The sequence below is a fragment of the Nycticebus coucang genome, chromosome 10, assembly GCF_027406575.1.
Source record: "Nycticebus coucang isolate mNycCou1 chromosome 10, mNycCou1.pri, whole genome shotgun sequence".
NCBI lineage: Eukaryota > Metazoa > Chordata > Mammalia > Primates > Lorisidae > Nycticebus > Nycticebus coucang.
In genome coordinates this window covers 14,380,439-14,403,675 of record NC_069789.1, presented here as the reverse complement: position 1 = coordinate 14,403,675, position 23,237 = coordinate 14,380,439, and the positions used below count along the sequence as shown (strand labels likewise).

Below are 23,237 nucleotides of genomic sequence, written 5' to 3'. Positions count from 1 at the left end.
TATTCCATGGTATACATATACCACAGCTTGTTAATCCATTCCTGGGTTGGTTGGCATTTAGGCTGTTTCCACATTTTGGCGATTGTAAATTGAGCTGCAATAAACAGTCTAGTACAAGTGTCCTTATGATAAAAGGATTTTTTTCCTTCTGGGTAGATGCCCAGTAATGGGATTGCAGGATCAAATGGGAGGTCTAGGTTGAGTGCTTTGAGGTTTCTCCATACTTCCTTCCAGAAAGGTTGTACTAGTTTGCAGTCCCACCAGCAGTGTAAAAGTGTTCCCTTCTCTCCACATCCACACCAGCATCTGCAGTTTTGAGATTTTGTGATGTGGGCCATTCTCACTGGGGTTAGATGATATCTCAGGGTTGTTTTGATTTGCATTTCTCTAATATATAGAGATGATGAACATTTTTTCATATGTTTGTTAGCCATTCATCTGTCATCTTTAGAGAAAGTTCTATTCATGTCTCTTGCCCATTGATATATGGGACTGTTGGCTTTTTTCATGTGGATTAATTTGAGTTCTCTCTAGATCCTAGTTATCAAGCTTTTGTCGGATTCAAAATATGCAAATATCCTTTCCCATTGTGTAGGTTGTCTCTTTGCTTTGGTTATTGTTTCCTTAGCTGTACAGAAGCTTTTCAGTTTAATGAAGTCCCATTTGTTTATTTTTGTTGTTGTTGGAATTGCCATGGCAGTCTTCTTCATGAAGTCTTTCCCCAGGTCAATATCTTCCAGTGTTTTTCCTATGCTTTCTTTGAGGATTTTTATTGTTTCATGCCTTAAATTTAAGTCCTTTATCCATTTTGAATCAATTTTTGTGAGTGGGGAAAGGTGTGGGTCCAGTTTCAGTCTTTTACATGTAGACATCCAGTTCTCCCAACACCATTTATTGAATAGGGAGTCTTTCCCCCAAGGTATGTTCTTGTTTGGTTTATTGAAGATTAGGTGGTTGTAAGATGTTAGTTTCATTTCTTGGTTTTCAATTTGATTCCAAGTGTCTATGTCAGTAGCAGCGAGACTGCAAACCAGAAAGGCCTATCCTTTGAATTTCTAAAGTATCAGTTGTATAAGGCCTGACAATTAAATTTGTAAACTTACCACTGTGTGCTTATATTGGCAGCACTATACAAACACGCAGTAAGGGTTCATAACCTTGGTATATCAGTGTCTACATGTTGACATGTTGTGATATCAGGCTAAGTGGCATTAATTGTTGTTGCATGATTTTGTGTGCCATCACAAGAATGTCGAAGCTTGAATTAGAGCAACAAAATAAATGAAATTTCTTATTAAACTTGGCAAGTGTGGAAGTGAAATCAAGGATATGTTAGTTAAAATTTATGAGGTTAAGCATGAAGAAAATGGCAGTGTACAAATGGATTAAACATTTTTCTGATGGGAGATAAAATGTCACTAATGAAGAGAGGTCGGGGGACCAGTAACAAGCAGAACTGTTGAAAACATTGCAAGAGTTCATCAAACTGTGCATCAGCTTTATTGACGGACTGTGAAAAGCATATCAGACCGAGTAAACATCCGTGGACAAACAGGAACATCTTAAGTGGAAATCTTAGCACGGAAAAGATGGTTTGCAAAAATGGTCCCAAAGGAGTCACCTATGAGCAAAAGCAAAAGAGAGTCAAAGTTTGCCCAGACCTTTTGGAGAGGCAGGATGATGTTTTTGGGCCATGTCATCACTGGTGGTGAAACATGGGTGTACCAATACAACCGTGAAACAAAGCATCAAAGTACACTATGGAAGTCAGCCAGTTCCCCAAGACCAAAATGCCCATCAGTCCAAATTAAGATTTAAAATTTTATCGCTAACCTTTTTTCATATCAGAGTGATTATTTATTATGAATTTGTACCAGCTGGACAGTTAACCAAGTTTACTATTTGGAAATGCTGAAAATCTTGCATTGAAAAGGTGAAAAGGCCCTGAACTTTTCCCCAGTAGTGCAAGGTTCTTGAATCATGGCACTGCTTGTGAGGAAGTTTTTGGCCGGTAAACAAGTAACTTTTGTGGAACACCCTCCCTAATTACCTGATCTCCCTCCCTATGACTTTTTTCTTTACCTGAAGATGAAAGAAATATTGAAAGGAAGACATTTTGATGACATTCAAGACATTAAGTGCAATACAACCATAGTTCTGATGGCCATTCTAGAAAAAGAGTTCCTAAATTGCTTTGATGGGTGGACTAGGTAGTGGCATTAGTTCATAGCTTCCCAGGGGCAGTACTTTGAAGGTGACCACAGTGATGTTCAGCAATAAAGTATGTAACACTTTTTCTAGGATGCATTTGCAAACTTAATTGTCAGACCTCATATGTCTCCATTTTCATCTCTGATATTTACTTGGGTCTTTTTTTTTTAGTCTTGCTAAAGGCATGTCTATTTTGTTTATCTTTCCAGAATACTTTTTGTTTCATTGATTTATTTTCTTATTTTATTTTATTTTGTTTTTGGTTCCAGTTTCATTTGTTTCTGTTCTGAATTTATTTCTTTAATTCTGACTTTGGGTTTGGTTAGCTCTTGTCCTTCTAGTTCTTTGAGATGCATCATTAAGTTGTTTATTGAAGCTCTTCTACTCCGTTGATGCAGGCACTAATGGTTACGAACTTTTCTCTTTCTGCTTTTACTGTATCTCATAGGTTTTGATGTTGTATTTTTGTTTTATATTAATTCATGTCAAGACATTTTAAAATTTCCATCTTAATCTCATTATTCAGGAGCATATTTTTTACCTTCTCTGTGTTTGTATCTTTCCAATGTTCCTCTTGTTACTGATTTCTGGTTTTATTCCATTGTGGTCAAAGGAAGTACTTAGTATGATTTTAGTTTTTCTGAAATTTTTTGAGACTTGTTTTGTGGTTTATCATATGGTCTATCCTTGAGAAGGATCTGTGAGCTGAGGAGAATGTGAATTCTGCAGGTGTTAGTTGAAATGTTCTGTAAATATGTCTTAGGTCTATTTGGTCTGTAGTGCATATTAAGTCCAATGTTTCACTATTGATTTGCTGTTTCAATGATCTGTCCAATGCTGGAAGTGAGATGTTGAGGTCACTGGCAATTATTGTACTGGGTCTGTCTCTCTCTTTAGTTCTGATAACATTTGTCTGGGTGCTCCAGTGTGGGGTGCATATATTAAAATTGTTATATCCTCTGGCTGAATTCAAACCTTTGTATAATGACCTCTTTTTTCTCTTTTTATAGATTTTGTCTCAAAATCTCTTTTATCTGATGAAAGTATAGCTACTCCTCTTTTTTGGTTTACATTTGCATGGAATATCTTCTTCCATCCCTTAATTTTAAGTCTAGGTATGTCTTTGGAGGTAAATTGTTTCTTCCAGACAACATTGTTGGCTTTTTTTTTTTTAATCTATTCCGTAACTCTGTCTTTTGATTGGGGAATTTAGTCCATCTATATTCAATGTTATTACTGGTAAGTAAGGACATGCTACTGCCATGTTGTTATTTGATTTCTGCTTTTTTGTGGTCCTTCCTTCCTTCCCGACTTCCTTTTAAAAGTGATTTTCTCTGGTAGTGTTTTAACTTCTTGTTTTTCATTTTCTGTGTATTTATGGCCATAAGACTTGCAAGAAACATTTTATAACCGATTATTTTGTATATGACAATTCTTCTTACAAACAAATGTGCAAAAGAGAAATCTAACAAAAAATTTCCCCTTTAATTCCAACCCCCTAACTTTTTAAACTTTTTTTGTTTCATCCATATCTTTTTATATTATTTATCTCTCAAAAGTTATTTTTTTGTTAGATTTCCCTTTTAGTCTTCCTACTGAAGATACAAGTGGTTTGTACACTACAATTATGCCATTATAGTAAGAGAATATTCTGTATTTGTGCCCATACTGTTACCAGGAAGTTGTATACCTTCAGAATATTTCTTATTGTACGTTAATATTCTTTATTTTTTTTTCCTGGATTGAAGAATTCCTTTTAGAATTTCTTGTAGGAGAGGTCTGGTGTTAATGAAATCCCTCCAGGTTTTGTTTGAGAAAGTCTTTATTTCTCCTTTATCTTTGAAGAATACAGATGCCTGTGCAGGATATTATATTCCTAGGTCAAGGCTTTCTTTCTTCAGCACTTCGAGTAAGTCATGCCCCTCTCTCCTGGCCTGTAAGGTTTCCATTGAGAAGTCTGCTGCCAGACACATGGTTTTTTTTTCTTCCTGCTTCCTTTAGGACAGTGGTTCACGACCTTTCTAATGCTGCGACCTTTAATACAGTTCCTGTGGGTTGCAACCCGCAGGTTGAGAACCACTGCTTTAGGAATCTTTTGTTTATCCGTGCCTTTTGGGAGCTTGATTATTAATTGCTTTGAGGTAGCCTCATTTGGGCTAATCTGCTTGGTGTAGTGTGACCTTCTTATACCTGAATATTGTTATCTTTCTCTAGGCTTGGAAAGTTCTCTGTTATAATGTCTTTGAATAAACTTCCTACTGCAGTTTCCCTCTATCTCCTTTAAGGTCAATCATTCTTAGATTTGTTCTATTTCCTATATCTTGTAGGTGTACTTCAATCTTTTTTTCTTTTTTCTTATCTGACTATGCATTTTCAAATAGACTGTCTTCAAGCACACAGATTCTTCTTTCTGGTCAGTTCTGCTGTTTGAGAGGCTCTGACAATTTCTTTAGCTTTAGAATTTCTGATTATTATTATTGTTATTATTATTATTTCAGACTTTGTTAAATATCTCTGATAGGCTTTGGAATTTTTTCTCTATGTTGTCCTGAAGTTCACTGAGCATCTTCAGGACAGGTGTTTTGAGTTATTTATTTAAAAGGTCACCCCTTTCTATCCCTCTGGGTTGGTCACTAGCACCTTCTTTAGCTCATTTGGTGAGGTCATGTCTCCTGGCTGTTCTTGATGCTTGTGGATATTCATCGATGTCTGGGCTTTGAAGAGTTAGGTCTTTATTTTAGTCTTCACAGTCTGAGCTTGTTTGAATCCATCCTTTTTGTGAAGGCTTTCCACATTCTCAAATGGGATTGAGTGTTGTGGTCCAAGTCTCTGGTCACTGCTGGTTTATCAGCACTGAGGGTGCCCCAAGTCCAGTAATACTGTGACTCTTACATATTTCTGGTGGACCACCTTCGTAAGAGACAAGAGAATTCCCTGGATTACCAGGCAAAGTCTCTCACTCTCTATGCTGGGCTGCTAGAATTGAGGGAGAAGTGATGTGGGTACTCTCTGCATGGCTACCAGCACCCAGTCACACCTGAAACTAGCCTAATCTTACCCAAAGCCAGTGATGGCTTTTTTCCTGGCTACTTCTGATGTTTATTTTTTGCAGTTTTTGGCCGGGGCTGGGTTTGAACCTGCTACCTCCAGTGCATGCGGCCAGCACCCCACTCCTTTGAGCCACAGGCGCCGCGTCTGATATTTATTCAGAGTTTATTCATCTGACTTAGCAGATGATGAATCCAACCAGGGCTACCCTTCAAGGGAGCATGTTTCCTTGTGGCCCAGGGTGGTTCAGAAATACCTTCCATGAACTAAGGCCTGGGCTCAAGGACCTCAGGAGTCTGCTTGGTATTTTATTTTCCTGTGGCCGAGATGGTACCCGAGTTGCAAAACAAAGTCCTTTGATCTTTTCACTTTCCCTCCCTCAAGTAAAAGACTCTCCCTGAGCCACTTTGCCTGTGGTTGGGGGAGGGGTGACACAGGCACTGGCTGGTTCACTGCTGGTGTCTCACAGGTCACATGCACCTCAGTCCATTGGCTCTAAGCCAGCACAGCCACAGGAATTGCCCAAGGACTGCAACCCTTGTGGCCTAAATGCCTTACACATTTAGTCTAGGCACCAGACTGGTCTTTACTGGTGGTGGGGCTAGCGAGTACTCAGGCTTCAGGGTGGAGAATTTTCCTCTAGCTGGGCTGGTCTAAATTCTCCGTCCATGGGCAGTAACACAATTCTACCCTGTGCTTTCTGTCCCTGTGCCAGAGTGGCCCTGAGTTTTAACAGAAGGCCGTGTAATGACTTCACTCCCCCTCCCCACGGCACACAGCTTCTCTCTCCCCAGTGCACCAGCATAGCATGGCCAGGAGATGAGGGAGGGGTGGCACAGGCGCTGCAGGACTGTCCGTTCTGCCCTCTTCTGTGCTTCTTTCCTCAATGTCAGTTAAAACTGGGTAGTACGATCGCTAACTTGATTTGGGATTCTTCCAAAGATGCTTGGTTGTGTGGGCACTTGTTAAACGAGGTGTTCATTCAGAGGGACAAGCTCTGGAGCTTTCTCCTCAGCCATCTTGCTGTGCCTCCTGAAAGTTTATTTTGTAGGGTGGTTCTTTTCTTAAATGATATGAGTATATTTTATAAGAACCAAAAAGTAATTGTCTATAGAGGGATACAAAGAACTAGAATTTATTACCAGCCTATTGCATAGGCATTCCTTTACTGACTTACCTTATGCAATCCTTATGCTAATCATTCAAAGTGACTAGTGTAATCCACATTTAACTATAAAGAAAATGTTTATAGGTATTAAAAGTAACTTGTCTAAGTTCACAAATTTGATAAAGTGTTGAGCCAGGATTGGAGTATAGTCTGTTTGATTTTATGCCTCTTTAATGATAAACACTTATGGTTTTACGTTCATAATCACCTTATGGCTATTTAGTACAGTCTCATGCCCAGATCATCATTTTAACTTGAAAGTTATTCTATTGTATTTAAACTTTACCATTTATGAGAGATGTAAAGGTACATTATAGAGGCTCATAGGTATACTAGTTTACCTATACATTTGTCCTAAATTGTGTTAATTTCAGTACATACTAACTTGAATGCTTTGTTCCTTTTAGCAGAAGTTCACAGTCTAATTTTCATGTAAATCACCTTGCCTTTTCCTTTTGAGTCACTAGATGGCAGCTCTGTATCTCTGTTAATTACCACAGCAGAAGGAAACCAGAAGCTTTCAGCCAGTTTGCTCTGTTTGCAGGATGAACAAAAGAGGTTTTCTGGTCCCTCCAGTGCCGCCTGTGTTACTCTGTGGTCGCAATGGGAGATCCCCCAACTGCTTAGTCAGAGGCAGGCAGCAGTGCTGGAAAGCGTCCTCTAAGTTTTTCTTCAGATGTGTGTTCAGGCACCTGTTCTCTCAATCTGAGTGCAGTGGAATTTATTGAATGAGTTTTGACTTTTACTTTCTCCCTGTAGTTAATAATTCTAAGATCTCAATATCCCTAGAAAAAACATATGACTCATAAAGGCTCTTCTGAGCTCAGAGGAGTCAAAGGCTGGTGTTGCCAGAGAGTCTAATGCTTAAGGCAAAGACAGCTGGCAATCCTACGAAAAGAAAGGGCCATAGCTACTCCTTGAATGCTTTCATTGATGACCCTATGGAATTAGGAGTTTTGAAAACAAAACTACATTTTTTTAGACCTCACTAATTGATTATTTTAATTTCAAATGAAAATCTGCTGTATCTAAATTTTTTTTTTTAATCTTTTGGCATTTGAAATACTAACCTGTAAATCCTTTTATCTGCTTTAGTACATATAGAGCTCGATGCTAATTATTTTAATTAAAAACACTTGTCTCTAAATTAAGGATTGGTTTACGGAAACACGCTCTACCTGGTGTGCACCCAGTTTTAAACTTATGTTTTTGCTATTGGAGTTTTATATAACCTTTTTTCAAAGTCTTTTTCTAAAACCCTTGACATCTTTCTAATGTAAATGAACTAGTTGAAAGGTAAACAAAATACAGTGTGGGTCTTTAAAAATTCCAGCTTTGGGTAGAAAGTGAAAGTTGGGTCTCTGCACGTTAAAGTATTTATTAATTATCAGTGGCTACATCTTTTACAAAGGGCTTAGTAATAGAGATTGTACAAAATCAGTATTCTCTTCCCTCATATATTGTACAGTCTATATGTAAATAAAGTCTCCAGTGTTAGAAAAATGGTCTGCTCTGATCAGCTCTAGGGGTCTCCTCAATGCCCAATTCAGCTGCCAATTTATCTGAAGATTAAATATTTTTTTCATTGGATATTCTTGTGGTATCTGTTATGCTGTTCTTTATACAATGACCAGCCAGTACCACTTATTCATTTCAGAAACATTTTTAGGAACAAACTAAGAAATGAACATGAGTGACAGGGCAGCCTAGTTGATGTTGCTGGAGGGATTACAACTGTCTCGGCGTAGGAAAGTTTGAAGAGTAAAGAAGCAGCGTTATTCAGATCAAAAGAGAAGTGTGGGCTGAAATTAATTCTGAGGACACATTAGGATAGAGACTCACAGAAACAAGAAGAGATTTGAATTGGGTGGAATATATTATAGATACATAAAAGGGTTGAAAAAAATCATTGTTTAACATGAAGTCCTCCTTAACTTAAGGCAAAAGGTGATATGAATTTACTAGGCAATTAGAAACCAATAAACAACACTGGCCAGGAGACATGGACAGCTAAAACATGAAGCAGAGTAAGAAAAGTAGCGCTTTGGGGAGAGAGGGAGAAAGATCCCTGGGGTCTCTAACCACCGGTTAGTCATCCTTGAAGTCTCTCAGCGTCTAATCCCTCTTAGGTGCTCCATAAATGCTTTGACCAAAAAATATATTGACTAAACTAGTCCGGAAAAGATAAGTAAGAGATGGTTGGGAAGGGAGGAGAAGCAAGATTACCCTTGTCGGGGTGCCAACATGAAAATCGGTAACATTTGGTAAGATGCTTACTATGGCGGGGAGGATTTTTTTCTGCAAAGGACATTTTTATTTTGTGACAATTCCAAGGAAGTTAGAGAAAATTGTAAACATTTTAGCTCTAGAAATAATGAAAAGAAATCCTTCTATCAGTTTTAAGAATAAATCCAGTTAACATCTGGAAAGTAGTTAGAATTTGAGATGAGAACGTGAAGAAAGAATTGGAGATCACAGATTGTTTTTCTCTGGGGTCATAGGCCTTGGAGGTGAAATGAAGTTATTCCTGTGCTCCACTGAGTTTTAGATGGTTCAAGACTAGTTTGTGCTGTACACTGTTATTAATGGCCTGTGGAAAAAGGCAAATAGTTCACGCAGCTGATCTAAAGGGATAAAGGAGCTGATAAAAGTTCTTTGCTTATAGAGGACTCTTATTCTTTATTGAATGTCTGCTGACCTACTGTGTGCAAGAAATTTGTGGTAGACATTGAAGGAAATGGAAAGAATTAATTGTAAGATAAAATCGTGGGCATGAAGAAGCAGACAGTTAAGTTAGGGAGGGATAAATCTCTTCCGTATACATGACACAATTTTTAAAATATAATTCTGCCAGGATATTTAGTGTATGCTGGTATTACAGAACTTACAGGAATGGGAGAGTTGTTGAGACACTGTAATTAGGGCAGGTTTATAGGGAAGGTGAAGCTTGGGTCAAACCCTTAGTTTGGACAGGTGAGAGGAAGAAGAGCAATTGATTGGAAGATAGAATGAGGTATAGCAGTAGAAGTGAACATGACATTGAGGAGGAGGAACTGTGGAATAGCACAGCAGTCCAGGTGATGTGAGAGGGAGCTTAGTTTACTCCTCCTACAGAGACCAGCTCTGCTGTCCCGTCTCCTTGGCCTCCTCTGCCTGCAGCCTGACAGCATCTCAGCCTAGAGCCCAGTCTTACCTGGATTACTGCAATGTTCCCCCCACAGGTCTCTCTACTTCCAGTCTTAATCCCTTCTAATCTCTCCTCTACAGTACCTCCAGAGTTATCTTTCTAAAATCCAAATTTGCTTATGTCTAAAATCTGCTTAAACTCATTCAGTGACTGCTCATAACATTTGAGAGAAAATTTAGACGCTGAGTTTGACCTATGGAGTTTTTACCTTGGCCACCCTGTGACTTTAGCCTCACCATTTCCTACATGTTTGGCTTAAAAATGCCCTCATTTTCTGAAAGGCTTAGGAGCCTTCCAATCTGTACTGATAGATGTGTTTCTTGTGCATTCTAATTCCTTTTTTAAAAAAAATCTACTTAATTCCTATTTCTTAATCTAAAGTCCTCTAAACTCGACTTCCTCCTAGATACTTGACCTGAGAAGCCTCAATTTAGAGATATCTCAACAACTCTCCCATTACTTTAAGTTCTGTAATACCACAATACCACCCTTACCCTTCTGATGTCCCTATTCCATGAATTGTTGAATTATGCTCGCCTCCTAGACTGTTGCTAACACAGTACCAGGTATTCTGGGGGAGCCCGAAATATGTGTGATGAATAAGTTTGTGGGAGACCTCATGACTAATGACTAGAGCAGAGGGTGCATTTAGGGAGTGGTAGAAAATCTGCTTCTGTTCATCCCATAGTGGTTGAGGATCTGAGCTTTGGACAAGTTTGCCTGGGCACAAATCCCAGTTATTCCCCTTTTAACTGGGGAACTGTCAAAGATAAAGTCAGACACGAGTTAAAATGGTAAGGACAGATTTTTATATCAGTAGTAAGTGTTGCACTAGGGGGAAGACTCCAGCATGAACTGCAGTCAACTTTGATTTGAACAGAGGTGACAGCATTTTTAGAGGAGAATGAAGGAGTAGGAGGAAGGCGAACAGAGGCTCAGGAGAGTTAGAGGAGGGAACAGTGGCAAAGAGCTTGTCAGTGTGCATGAGATTAGGCCAGCTGTGTGTGTCAACTGGCCATTGTCAAAGTTAGGATTCTATCCTGCTCCCAATTCTCTGACACAGGGCTCCTGACCTCAGGTGTTTGTTGAAATAGTAAAATGTTTTGATGGCCTAGAATTTTCTCAAACAGCCACTTTAAGGGAACTGGGGTTATCTTAGGGATACAGCCTTGAGCTGTTAGAAACTATGTTCGCATTTGTTTAAGCCTTTGCAGGCCAAGATTGAGGCCTCCTTAAGATCAAGCTCAGAGGAGCTGGCTAGAGTTAGATCAAGGAGAGAATGTTTGTAAAAAAGTAGGAAAAACACTTGACTCTGCCTTAGTTTCCTTATCTATAAAATGGGCATAATGATAATTCTTAAGGAGTTTCATAGACTTGAAACGCATTCGTTTATGTAAAGTGCTTTGAAGAGCTCCTAGCACTCAAAACGTGTGCTGTTATTTTTATTACTATCGTTATATCTGGGCCATACACTGTGCTGCAGTTTTGAAAGTTGCTTTCATAATATGCTTCCTCATTTTTTATGGACTCTGTATTTGCAAACTCATCTACTCCTTAAAATTATTTGTGACCCGTAAATATCATCCAGGTGGGGCTTTCCTGATCTCTTGCACATTTGCACAGAGTGGCAAGAAAACCGAGTCACTCCCTGTGCAAAGTCCCTAGGTGAGGTTGCACAGGACCAAGCTCGGCCTCCTGCCTTAAACTCTCATGCTATAAACAAATGTCCTTTTTGTGGGTCTATTTTGTGCCATGCTTTTCACATTTTTTGTGCTTTCTCTTGGTGATTTGTTGGAAATGGCCACTAAGCATAGGCTCCCGTGCTGTGTGGTTTCCTAAGTATGAGATACCTGCAATGTATTTTCCGGAGAAAACACGTGTCAGATCGACTTCTTTCAGCCGTGAGTGAAAGTACTGCTGGCGATCTCATCACCATTAGTCTGTTAACACTGTATACTAAATCAGATGTCTTTCAGCAGGAACATACATTTTAAAAAGATTATATGTATAGGATCAGTTGACACAGATGTGACCAAGGTCTAGCACGATTCTAACCGTGTGTCTTTTTCTAGAACTAATGGTTCGATATTCACTAAAGCAAGTGTTCACATTGACTCTCTAGAACAAAACTATTGTGGATAATAGGAATTGGCTCCATCTTATTGAATCTTGCAACCCTGCTTTGCAGAAGGCAGGGTTGGGTAATATTTCCCCATTTTACAGGCCATTGAAGATTCAAGTGGAGAAATGTAAAATGTCTTATGCTCAGCAGTTAGGAGCCACAAGTTTTTGAGCAGAGAAGTGCCATGAGGAGACAAGGTTTAGGGAATCATTACCTGACTTTGAGCTTTCCCTGGCAAGCCCCAGGAGGGTTGAGGGGCTAAAGTTTAAGTCGATCGCCAATGGCCAATGATTTAACCAACCATGCCTACATAATGAAGACTCCATAAAAACTCAACAGGATAGGGTTCAGAGAGCTTTCAGGTAGCCAAACATGTGGAGGTTCCTGGGGGGTAGCCCCCCTCCCCCCTGCCCAGTGCAGGGAAGTTCTGTACCCCTCCCACAACACCTTGCCATGTCCAACTCTTTGACTGTAGTCTTTGTGATATCCTTTACCCTCTATGAGCTGCTGTTACAAATTAATGGTATCCAGGAAGGGAATGGTGGGAACCCCAATTTATTGACAGTTGTCAGCAGTTTTTTAGAAGCCTGGATTTGGAACTAATATATGAAGCGAAACTAGTCTTGGGGACAGGACCCTTAACCTGTAGGATCTGATGCTATATTCAGGTAGATAGTGTCAGAATTGATTTGAATTAGAGGACATCCAACTAGTGGCTGCTGTGCCATTAGTTGATTGGTTGCTAGTAGGAAGAACTCCCCGCATAGTTTGGTGACTGGAGTCATAGAAGTCTTTGCTATTGATTGTTGAAAGAATAGCAAAAGTACTTTGGTTTGGGTTTTCCTTATACCCTCTGAGGCATTTTATTTATTTATTTATTTATTTTTATTTATTTTTCTTTTTTTGAGACAGAGTCTCAAGCTGTCACCCTGGGTAGAGTGCCGTGGCATCATAGTTCACAGTAACCTCCAACTCAGGCTCAAGTGATCCTTTTGCCTCCGTTTTACTACTTTTTAGTAGAGATGGGGTCTTGCTTTTGCTCAGGCTGGTCTCGAACTCATGAGCTCAAGCTTTCACCTCCCAGAGTGCTAGGATCAGAGACATGAGCCACCGCCCCCAACCCTCCGATGCATTTTAAAACTAAGACAGGGAGAGGGCAATCAAATAGCAGTGATAGCTAAGTAGTCACAGTATGGAAGGGAAGCACTGATGAGAGAGAAAAAATTTAATTATCAGTATAAAAATCAGAGACTGAAATGTAACATTGATGAGCTCTCCTAGTGCCTGGAAGAGTCTGGACCTGGGGCAAAGTCTCCACTCCAAAGAATCCACGGACAGGAGCAGAGAAAAAGAAATGGAGAGAAAAGGTATAAAACGATAGAAGCCAAGAGAAGAGAGGGTTTTAAGAAGGAAGGGGAGGGGCTGGGGCTGTAATCCCAGCAGTCTGGTAGGCCGAGGTGGGAGGATCCCTTGAGCTCAGGAGTTTGAGACCAGCCTGAGCAAGAGTGAGTTGACCTCTTATCTCTACTAATAATAGAAAAACTTAGCTGGGTATTGTAGTTGGAGCTACTTGGGAGGCTAAGGCAGGAGGGTCACTAGAACTTAGAAATTTGAGGTTACCGTGAGCTAGGCTCAGAGCCTGAGCAATAGAGTAAGACTTTGTCTCAAAAAAAAAAAAGTAGTAGTAAGGGAAGTGGTTAATAGTATTAGATTCTTTGTAAAGGCCGGAGGTATAGCATTTGGCCATAGTAGAGCATCAGAAGTACTAAAAAAAAAAGTAATTTTTATGAGAACAGCAGTGTCAAAAGGCAGCCATACCATTCAGGTTAATAATATTCATTATCCACTACATTTGATTTTCTTCAAGATTTCTTCTTTAGGAAGATTTCTTCTCTTTTTTCTTACTTTTCCTTTCCTTTTTATGACATTTGAGAATAGTTGGGTGTTAATGCAAGGAAGGTAGTTAGGAAGTGAAAAGCTGGATCTGTACTTTATATCCATAGATCATTAAAGGGAAGTAAAACTAGTGTTTTCCTTCCTTGCACTATTTGAGACAATTAAGGGATAGATTGCTTTACAGTATGGCCCAGACCCTTGCCACAACCCTACCTCAAATAACTGGAGAGAAGTTTCTGAAGACATCAGACAGAACAAAAATGGCAGGTTTCCTTGGCTGTTTATTGTCCTTTTTTTTTTTTTAATCCCTTTTCCCAAATGTTTATTGCTTCCCTTATGATTATTCACTAACGATGATTACTTTAGCCTTCCCATCAACATAGCAGCTACTATATTAAAGAGATGGTAAAAGCAATACAGCCAATCTGTGATTTCACATGTCTCCTTCTTCAACGAGGGAATTGGAAGAGATTTGTCCTATCCATTCCAAGTCCAAAATATTGAAATTTCTGTAAGTCATTATCTGTTTCATTATTGAAGAAGATCTTATGGTAGATCTGGAATGCCATTGGTTTGTGCCAAAACTTTAGAATGAGAATTTAGAACATAACAAGCAGAGAATCCATAAGCTTTTGTGAAGAATAGGATTCCTACTTTACAATGTCTAGAGATGTCCAAACTTGTTAGTAATGTTGCCTTAGAATGTAGCAGAACTTGAAACTCTGTGTATACTAGAAAATGAATTACATATCTCTTATTAAAATTCACAAATAAGTTATTACAGTGTTAACATACTTAAGCGTTTTTTTATATGCTAGGCCATGAAAGTATCCTGCTTACATAATAAAAGTTTCAAAGATGAGCAAATTAACTTTTCAGCAAAGCTTTACTTGAGTGTATCTTGGCTCCCTTTTTGACAGTCGTAACCTTAATGGTACAGTCCTGTTTTCTTTTTCTGGGAATCAGATAATCTTGTATTTGGAAAAATATTTGGGGTGAACATTTCATTTTTTAATGGAAACTTGTATTTTGTGATATGCAAATGTTCAAACAATTTATAAGAACTAACCATCACCACCCACATATAAGATTATACAGGAATGAAAGAATTTTGGCTGCCTTATTGTTTATAATTGTTGAGCCAAAGTGGATGGCAGCCTCTATCACTTATAATGATTTAGGGGCATTTTGAAACAATATTTTAAATACATGATACATCAGTATTTTGGTACATGAAGGATGTATATTACTTATTGTCTAACTGAAAATAGATGTATTGTCTCTCCATTTATAAGGATGCACCCATTCTATAGGTTCCGTACACAATTGTCAAGATCAATGTTTTCTTTTTCTCCTTTTAAAAAGTATTCATCTAAATTTTTAATACAAAAAGCCCTATTGGCATTGGGTAAACTGTTGCACAATTACTGGAAATGCTGAGAGTCTTTTGGAAAAGTGTAGAAATCTAAAGATAATGAAAAGTGCATTTCTCCATTGTCAAGTCCTTTGAGAATCTGATAGGCCTCCCTCCAGCTGTACCCTGAAGAGATGGAAGATTAAGTTCCAGGCACTGGACACAGGGGAGCAGACTCCTAACTTGAGGGCTTTCTGTGGACAACAGAGCGCCTGGCAGCCTCCTAGAGATTAAATCTGGGTTTTGTCAGTGGGTGGGCCCTGCAGATCTTCATTCCACTCAGCCCGGGTCTGAGAGTAGGATGTTTGCTTAAATGGCTGGAGAATATACTACCTTTTTTTTTTTTCCTCTTGATAATGGCTAATATTTATGATGTAAATTTTTTTATAAATCCCTGAACAAAAAGAATGTAACCCATATTAGGAATCAGCCCTTACTGACAAGCAGTGCTCTACAGCACTGACTAGAGAGCTCTACAGAAAACGTCTCAGCTGACGTTATGAATTGGTACTCACTGCGAGCCAGCTGGCCCTTGACTGATAGCCAGTCTGACTGATAGCCTGGATAAGGAAGGCTTGATAAGATTCTTTGAAGACTCTTAGCTAAATTCAGAACCCCAAATCCTACATACATTTGGCTACTCTGTAAGAGTGGATGGCCGGCCTTTTTTATAGGCCAGTCAGTTAAGGTTTGAGATGAGCTTAATTGCTCTGCTTCTCTGGAATGGAAAAAGATGATTGTAACATTGATTCAGCGCCAGGATTTTATGGTGCAGGTCAAAATAGGCCATAGAGGTAATGAAGATTCTGGCCATCGGTTTTTTGTTCTCTCTGTAGTGGACGTGTAATGTAAGAAGCAGATAGTCTCTTGCCCTTTTCTTCTATGTTCCCTATAAAAATGATCTGTATAAAAAAGTTCCTTCCATACAAATTCAGACTTTTGTCTTTGCAGTCTGTTTTATTAGCATCTTCATGAATTCTTTGACTCTGCCACTTTCCTGGCATCCAAGGCTAGCCTTGCTGTATTTATTAAAATATTCAGCTCTGGAATTTTGTCTTCTTATCACTATTTTCTCTGCCATTTCTTACTTCTAGTTCTTATTGTATCTGACATTTGAAAACCTTTGAAACTTATGAAGTATGTCCCTTCCTGGTTATCTCAACTTTTTATTACCTAAATGCTCCCAATTACCATTGTTTTAAAAAATAAAGTATACAACAAATACACACTAAGAAATTGATGGCTTATAAAATCAGATCCAACCCCAAATCCCTCCCCTCTGAACTCATCATGCTTTTGTTTTGGCAGAGTCAGTTTATTAATGATTTTTGGACGTTTTAGACCACACGATGCTACTACAAGGCAAGGTGAAATTGTTAACCTTGCAGAAGTTGTAGGATTTCTTCAAGTCAGGGAAGGTGATGGTGGAAAACTTGCATCACATACATAGTAATTGATTACAACAAAGGGCCATCTTTTCGTCAAAGATGCTATGATGTCACTTATTATGGCACCGTGTACTTTCGTTAGAAAATTAACACTGAATGTAATTTTAGTTCTTAGAATTTGTGCATGCTTGCCATATCTGATAAAAAAATTTTTAAGGAAAAAGAGAAACTTTTTTCCTGTAATTTATTCTGAAATACTAGTATCTGATACATATGTCAGTCAGGATTTTTTGCAGGAATCAGAAACTATGCTAGGTATATTAAACAAAAGGGTTAATTATGATACATAAAATTAGGCATTTTAAAGGAAAGTTTAAAAAGTTTAAAGGATCTGTTTTTAAGCTAAAGTTTTGCAAAGGAGTCATATACAACTGATCTACCAGGAGAGATTAAAACTTTTGAGGCCACCCTTAGAAATGGAGTGTGACTATTGGAATGTTACTCAAGAGAATCTCTAAGTTTCGAAAAATATATTTTTTAATTTTGATAGATTTAGGAGTACAAGGAGATTTTGTGAATTGGTGAATGAATGAATACCTAGGTGAATTGTGTTGAAGTGATGCCTGGAGTTTTAGTGGACCCATCACCTGAATAGTGTACATTGTACCAAATAGGTAGTTTTTTTTTCCTATCACCCCTTCACAGCATCCCCCTTCTAAGTTTCCAGTGTCCATTGTACCACTGTGTATACCCCTGTTAACCTGTAGCTAGCTCCTACTTAGGAGGAGTGTTTGGTTTTCACACTGTTTACATGCAGTGTTTGGTTTTCCATTCCTACATTGCTTCACTTAGGATAACCATCTCCAATTCCATCCAAGTTGCTGCAAAAGGCATTATTCCATCCTTTTTGTGGCTCAGTAGTGTTCCATGGTATACATGTTCTGTATCCACTCATTGGTTGCTGGGCACCTAGATTGATTCTGTATCTTTGCAATTGTGAACTATGCTGCCATAAACACATAAAGGCAGATGTCTTTTTGATACAATTCTTTTCCTCTGAGTACCTACCCAGTAGTAGGATTGCTGGATTGAATGGTGGATCTACTCTTAGTTCTTTAAGAAATTTCCATACTGTCTTCCATAGAGGTTGTAGTAATTTACATTTTCACCAACATTGTAAAAATGTTCCCTGTTCACTACATCTGCACCATCTATTGTTTTTTGACTTTTTTTTTTTTTTAAGAGAAAGAGTCTCACTATGTCACCCTCAGTAGAGTGCTGTGGCGTCGCAGCTCACAGCAACCTCCAGCTCTTGGGCTTAGGCGATTCTCTTGCCTCAGCCTCCAGAGTAGCTGGGACTACAGGTGCCCACCACAACGCCTGGCTATTTTTGTTTGTTGTTGTTGCAGTTTGGCCGGGGTTGGGTTTGAACTCGCCACCCTTGGTATATGGGGCCGGCTGACACCCTACTCACTGAGCCACAGGAGCCACCCTGTTTTCTGGCTTTTTAATAATGGCCACCATGACTGGGGTAAGGTGGTATCTCACTTTGGTTTTAATTTGCATTTGCCTGATGATTAGTAATGTTTCAGAACCTCTAAGTTTTCATATCTGAATTGGTGACACAGGAATATGGTTATCAAACCTCATTCCACTTTACTCAATCTTACACGTGGCTATATTTAATTGGATCGACCTAGCTGCAAGGGAGTCTGTAAATGTAGTTTTCCTTTCTACTCCTATAAATAGGAACAGGGGTGGGTGGAGGTTGGGAGTGCCAATCCAAAGTAACGGCCAAAAAATTCTTAAGTGGATTCCCCTTAGATCTTTTTCTTGTACCAATTGTCATGTGTAAGAGAGTCTCCTTTTACCTTTGTCTTCCTGGCTGTGTAAATTAGGAAGGTTAAAAATATCCCAGGCATCTTCATAGTCGCTAGTATGTGTACTATGTATGATGTCTGTTATCATTAGCTTTGGGTGCTGTGTTGGACAAGCTCGTCTATAAATGTGGGGCTGGAAATTCATGTAGGAAGAGGTGTAATAGTTGCTACTATTCTAGGCCATATGAATTAAATTCACTTTTCTGTGTGTGTGTGTTTTGCTAAGTGTCCTTTCATTTTTATGCTGTTTTCATTATATTCAAATCTATGTGGAAAAGGAACTGGCCTATGTAATAACATTTACAACCTAAGCATTGAAAAACTCTTCCAGAATCTACTTCTTACATGCTGTTCATCAGCTAACCTTTTAACATGATCATCAGTGGAAAAATGAAAACCCTAGTTAGGTACTAGGTAGGATAATGTGAAACATACTTATTAATGAATCAACATCACTTTTAAGAGTATGTTGGAAAAATGAAAATAATCTATGTATTTTACTAATCTACTATAACATAAGTATTGAATAATTTGTACTTTTATTAGGATAAATTAGGGTACTGGTTTTTGACATTTGTTTTTGTACTTACTAGCATCCTAACTGGAGAGTGAAATGAAGAGGAATGGCCAAATAGCATGTTAAAATTGTTTATTATTATTTTTTGTTACCACAGACTACTTAGATATATGACATGATTTTCTAAATTGTGCAATTACAATACTTGAATCTCTTGTGTAGATATTGATAAAAAATAGTGATTTAAATAGGGTGTGTGTTTATATACATTTATATGAATACCTATACTTACATAAAAGTACCTCTCAAAAGTTTGCTGAACAATTTGAAGTATGTTACATTTCCTTATTATTTTAAAAGTAAATTATTTTCTTTTTTAGTTTCACAGTAGGGTCTACTTGATTTAGTTTTCTTCAACTCTCAACAAATATCACAGTTGGTCTTTGGCAAGTCTCATGAAGCGTAAAATATAGTTTGCAGGATGGAGGAAAAACAGGAGTTAGAATTAAGACCATTAAATTTTATGTCACCTCTTCCTCCATGGGGTGGAGGGAACTAACTCTGAAGACTTTTTTTGTTTTTTTGGCCGGGGCTGGATTTGAACCCAGCACCTCCGGCATATGGGGCCAGCACCCTACTCCTTTGAGCCACAGGCACCATCCCAACTCTGAAGATTTTTATCACATATATCATGGTACCAAAAATACTTCATTTATAGTAAATACCTATTTCTGTATTGTCCATCTGCATTTTTTTCCACTGTAAATGGGTTGGATGTCTGTTTTAGATTTAATAAAGAATAAAGAAAATGCTTATTTTTTACTTTGCGAAGACTTTTCTTGGATCCAGAGTTTAGTCATAGCAAGCACAATAAGAGTTTATTTTTATATATAGTATCATCTTTATGTTACCTCTTCATTATTCTTTCACAATATGGAAAGTCAGGTTTAGAGTACAAGCTCCTGCCTCCATGTGGTGAAGGTGTGCATGCACATTGACCTGTAGTTCTTCACTGTGGTCTCTGCTGGGATCATCTTTGAAAAGCCCTTAAATGCTGTGAGGAAATAATTCTCAGCATGAGAACTGTCTGTCTCTCTCTTTGTCTTTCTTTCCAGCCTCGAGTGAGCAAATCCACACCCATGCGAGCAATTATCCGACATTGTAGTTTTCACCTGGCTGGGGCTGGTGATCCCTTCTCTTCTCCCTTTAACTTTTCCTGTTCTTCTTCCTTTTTATTTACCCCTTCCTCCTTCTTCTCTCTCTCCTTTTTTATCTTTTATTTGTATGTAATTTTTCTATAGGGCTTTCCCCTTCTTTCTTTCCAAAACATTTTTTTAAAATGATACCCTAGTTGATTATGTGTCTTGGAAAAGGAAGATACAACTTAGATGTGAGAGTGACCAATACCTTGACACAATTGTTATCAACTGTCTTTATAAGTTGTAGAGGACATTAATTATCACTTATTGAAATGCCTTGGGTAAGATATTAAAATTTTAGAAAACACGATATATATAAATGGTATGGCAAGTGCTTATAAGTCACAGGCCTGTGTAGAGGTCAAAAATATTTCACATATTCTTATTGGAGACTGGGTTCAGTGGTAAGGAACATCCTAATAGCAAATGTCACTAGGCAGGAAAGAGAGATACTTGTCTTGGAAATAAACTTGTTCATCACCAAGAATTTTCTTCCCTGTTCTCAGTGGTCTACTTGTCCTCAATGAAGTCATTGAAATCCAGGGGAAAAGATGGGACACATGGAAACATTAATAGTGTATTTCTGCGGAGGGATCTTTCTGGAAATATTGCTACAAACAAATAGGATTTGGCTTAAGTTTTTGATATTTGGATATTTCCTTATTGCATGTTTCACTGTGCCTATTTTTGTTGCCCCTCACCCCCCCAGGAAGTTTCTGATGGGAAGTCTGAGGGGCAGGCAACTGTAATTCAGCAGCTGGAGCAGACCATTGAGGACTTGAGGACCAAAATAGCTGAATTGGAGAAGCAGTACCCTGCCATGGACATGGAGGTGGCCAGTGGCCATCGAGACGTTGAGAATGGAGTGACACATTCAGAAGATGTCCGTCTTGAAGCTCTCAGGTTAGGAGAAAATGATGTTCGGCATCAAAGGACTTTACAGGCAAAATCAATACAGACTTCCCCAACGGAAGAGGGCGGGATACTGACACTACCTTCTGTGAGTGCACTGTGGGATGGTGCTCCCTGCCCACCTGGGGCTGAAAATGGAGAGTCAGCTCTTCCGTCCTCACCTTCTGGACCTCAGACAAAGTTCTGTTCAGAGATCTCTTTGATTGTGTCTCCAAGGAGAATATCAGTCCAGCTCGATGCCCATCAGTCCATACAGAGCATCTCACAGCCTCCACCACCTTCATCCCTTCTGTGGTCTGATGGTCAAGGACAGCCTGGGTCACAGCCGTCCCATCCTTCTCTTCGTACTGAGTTTGAAACCAGCCATGAACACTCTGTTTTCTCTTCCCCTGAAAACAGCTGTGACATCCTGTCCCCACCACCGCTGCCTTGCACAGAGTCCTCCAGCTCCATGCCTCGCCTGGGCATGGTGACCCCCCCACCTACCCCTCTCCCTGGCATGACTGTGCCTATTCTGCCCAGTGCAGCCATCCCCCCACCTCCTCCTCGGCTGGGCATAGACATGCTGCCACCCCCTCCACCTCCCCTTCTTGGAGAAGGAATACCCCCTGCTCCTCCTCTTCCCAGTGTAGGAGTACCCCCTGCCCCTCCTCTTCCTTGTGTGGGAATACCCCTTCCTCCTCCTCTTCCTGGTACCGGGATACCTCCTCCTCCCCCTCTTCCAGGAGTGGGAATACCCCCTCCCCCTCCTCTCCCAGGAACAGGAATACCTCCTCCCTCTCCTCCTCTTCCTAGTACTGGGATACCCCCTGCCCCTCCTCTTCCTTGTGTGGGAATACCCCCTCCTCCTCCTCTTCCTGGTACCGGGATACCTCCTCCTCCCCCTCTTCCAGGAGTGGGAGTACCCCCTCCTCCTCCCCTCCCAGGAACAGGAATACCTCCTGCCCCACCTCTTCCTGGTATGGGGATACCCCCTCCACCTCCTCTTCCTGGTATGGGGATACCCCCTCCCCCACCTCTTCCTGGTATGGGGATACCCCCTCCTCCACCTCTTCCTGGTATGGGGATACCCCCTCCCCCACCTCTTCCTGGTATGGGGATACCCCCTCCCCCACCTCTTCCTGGTATGGGGATACCCCCTCCACCTCCTCTTCCTGGTATGGGAATACCTCCTCCTCCCCCTCTCCCAGGAACAGGAATACCTCCTCCCCCACCTCTACCCGGAGTGGGTATACCTCCTCCCCCTCCTCTGCCAGGTGTGGGGATTCCGCCTGCTCCAGGTTCCCCTCTCCCTCCTCTTCCACCTGGGGCAGGAGTCCCCGCACCCCCGCCACCCCCTCTGCTTCCTGGATCAGGTCCTCCATTCCCCCCACAAGTTGGCAGTAGCACTTTATCGACACCACAGGTGTGTGGATTTCTTCCTCCTCCGTTGACATCTGGCTTGTTTGGACTAGGGATGAATCAGGACAAAGGGACTCGGAAGCAGCCAATAGAGCCTTGCTGCCCAATGAAACCCCTTTACTGGACAAGAATTCAACTGCACAGTAAAAGGTAACATGAGAACGAGCTCGTCTTTGCACAGTTTGTCAGTACGAGGGGAGAATTTTACCTTAAAACTCTTGGGAAAACGACTGTATTTTTTAAAGTACAAGTCTAAAACTTGTCTGTAGATTTTTTTACATCAATGTGAAGCAATTTTCTATTTAAGGTTTTGGGCTTTTCTTCAAAGGGGTAAAGAAAATGGCACGTGTATCGATGTATAAGATATGCGTATACCCATCTGTAAAGTTATTGACATATATCTTAAAGATAGATGGATTATTTTTCTTAGCATGCATGCTCTGTTACCGAGTTGTAAGAGTTTACTCATATCCAAATCTAATTGAAAGTATGTTTATATTCTCACAGAACACAGGTGAGAACACAGGTGCAGAGAGACAGCGTTAGTTAGATTATTTTCCATATGAGAATCTCCTCTTTGCTTTTACTACTTAAATTCCTATTTCTGACAAACAGCTTAAAAATATAAAACCTCATAGGAGATTGACTGCTGACGATGTAGTGTACATCCTTTAAAGAAGTGGTTTTCAACTTTCCTAATGCTGCCATGTATTTTCATTGTTACAAAGGGGTCGCAACCCACAAGTTGAGAACCGCTGCTTTAAAGGCCCAGCTTTGCCTCGCTGTTCCATCTTGTGGTCTTCAGAAGCATGCTGTCTACATGAAAATATACATCCACATCCCAGGAGTGAGACAATTTAGTTCTGAGAATTTCATGGTACCTCTGTAGATGAC

General features: G+C 39.8%; 1 protein-coding gene across 1 annotated transcript in view; it reads left to right on the top strand.

Annotated features, from left to right (window-relative positions):
- FMN2 (formin 2) overlaps positions 1-23,237 on the top strand; it is a 378,063-nt gene that overhangs the window by 105,529 nt on the left and 249,297 nt on the right. Inside the window, exon 5 of the mRNA XM_053607776.1 lies at positions 20,740-22,493. Within this exon, the coding sequence (XP_053463751.1) occupies positions 20,740-22,493 (1,754 nt within the window). The remainder of the gene's footprint in view (positions 1-20,739; positions 22,494-23,237) is intronic.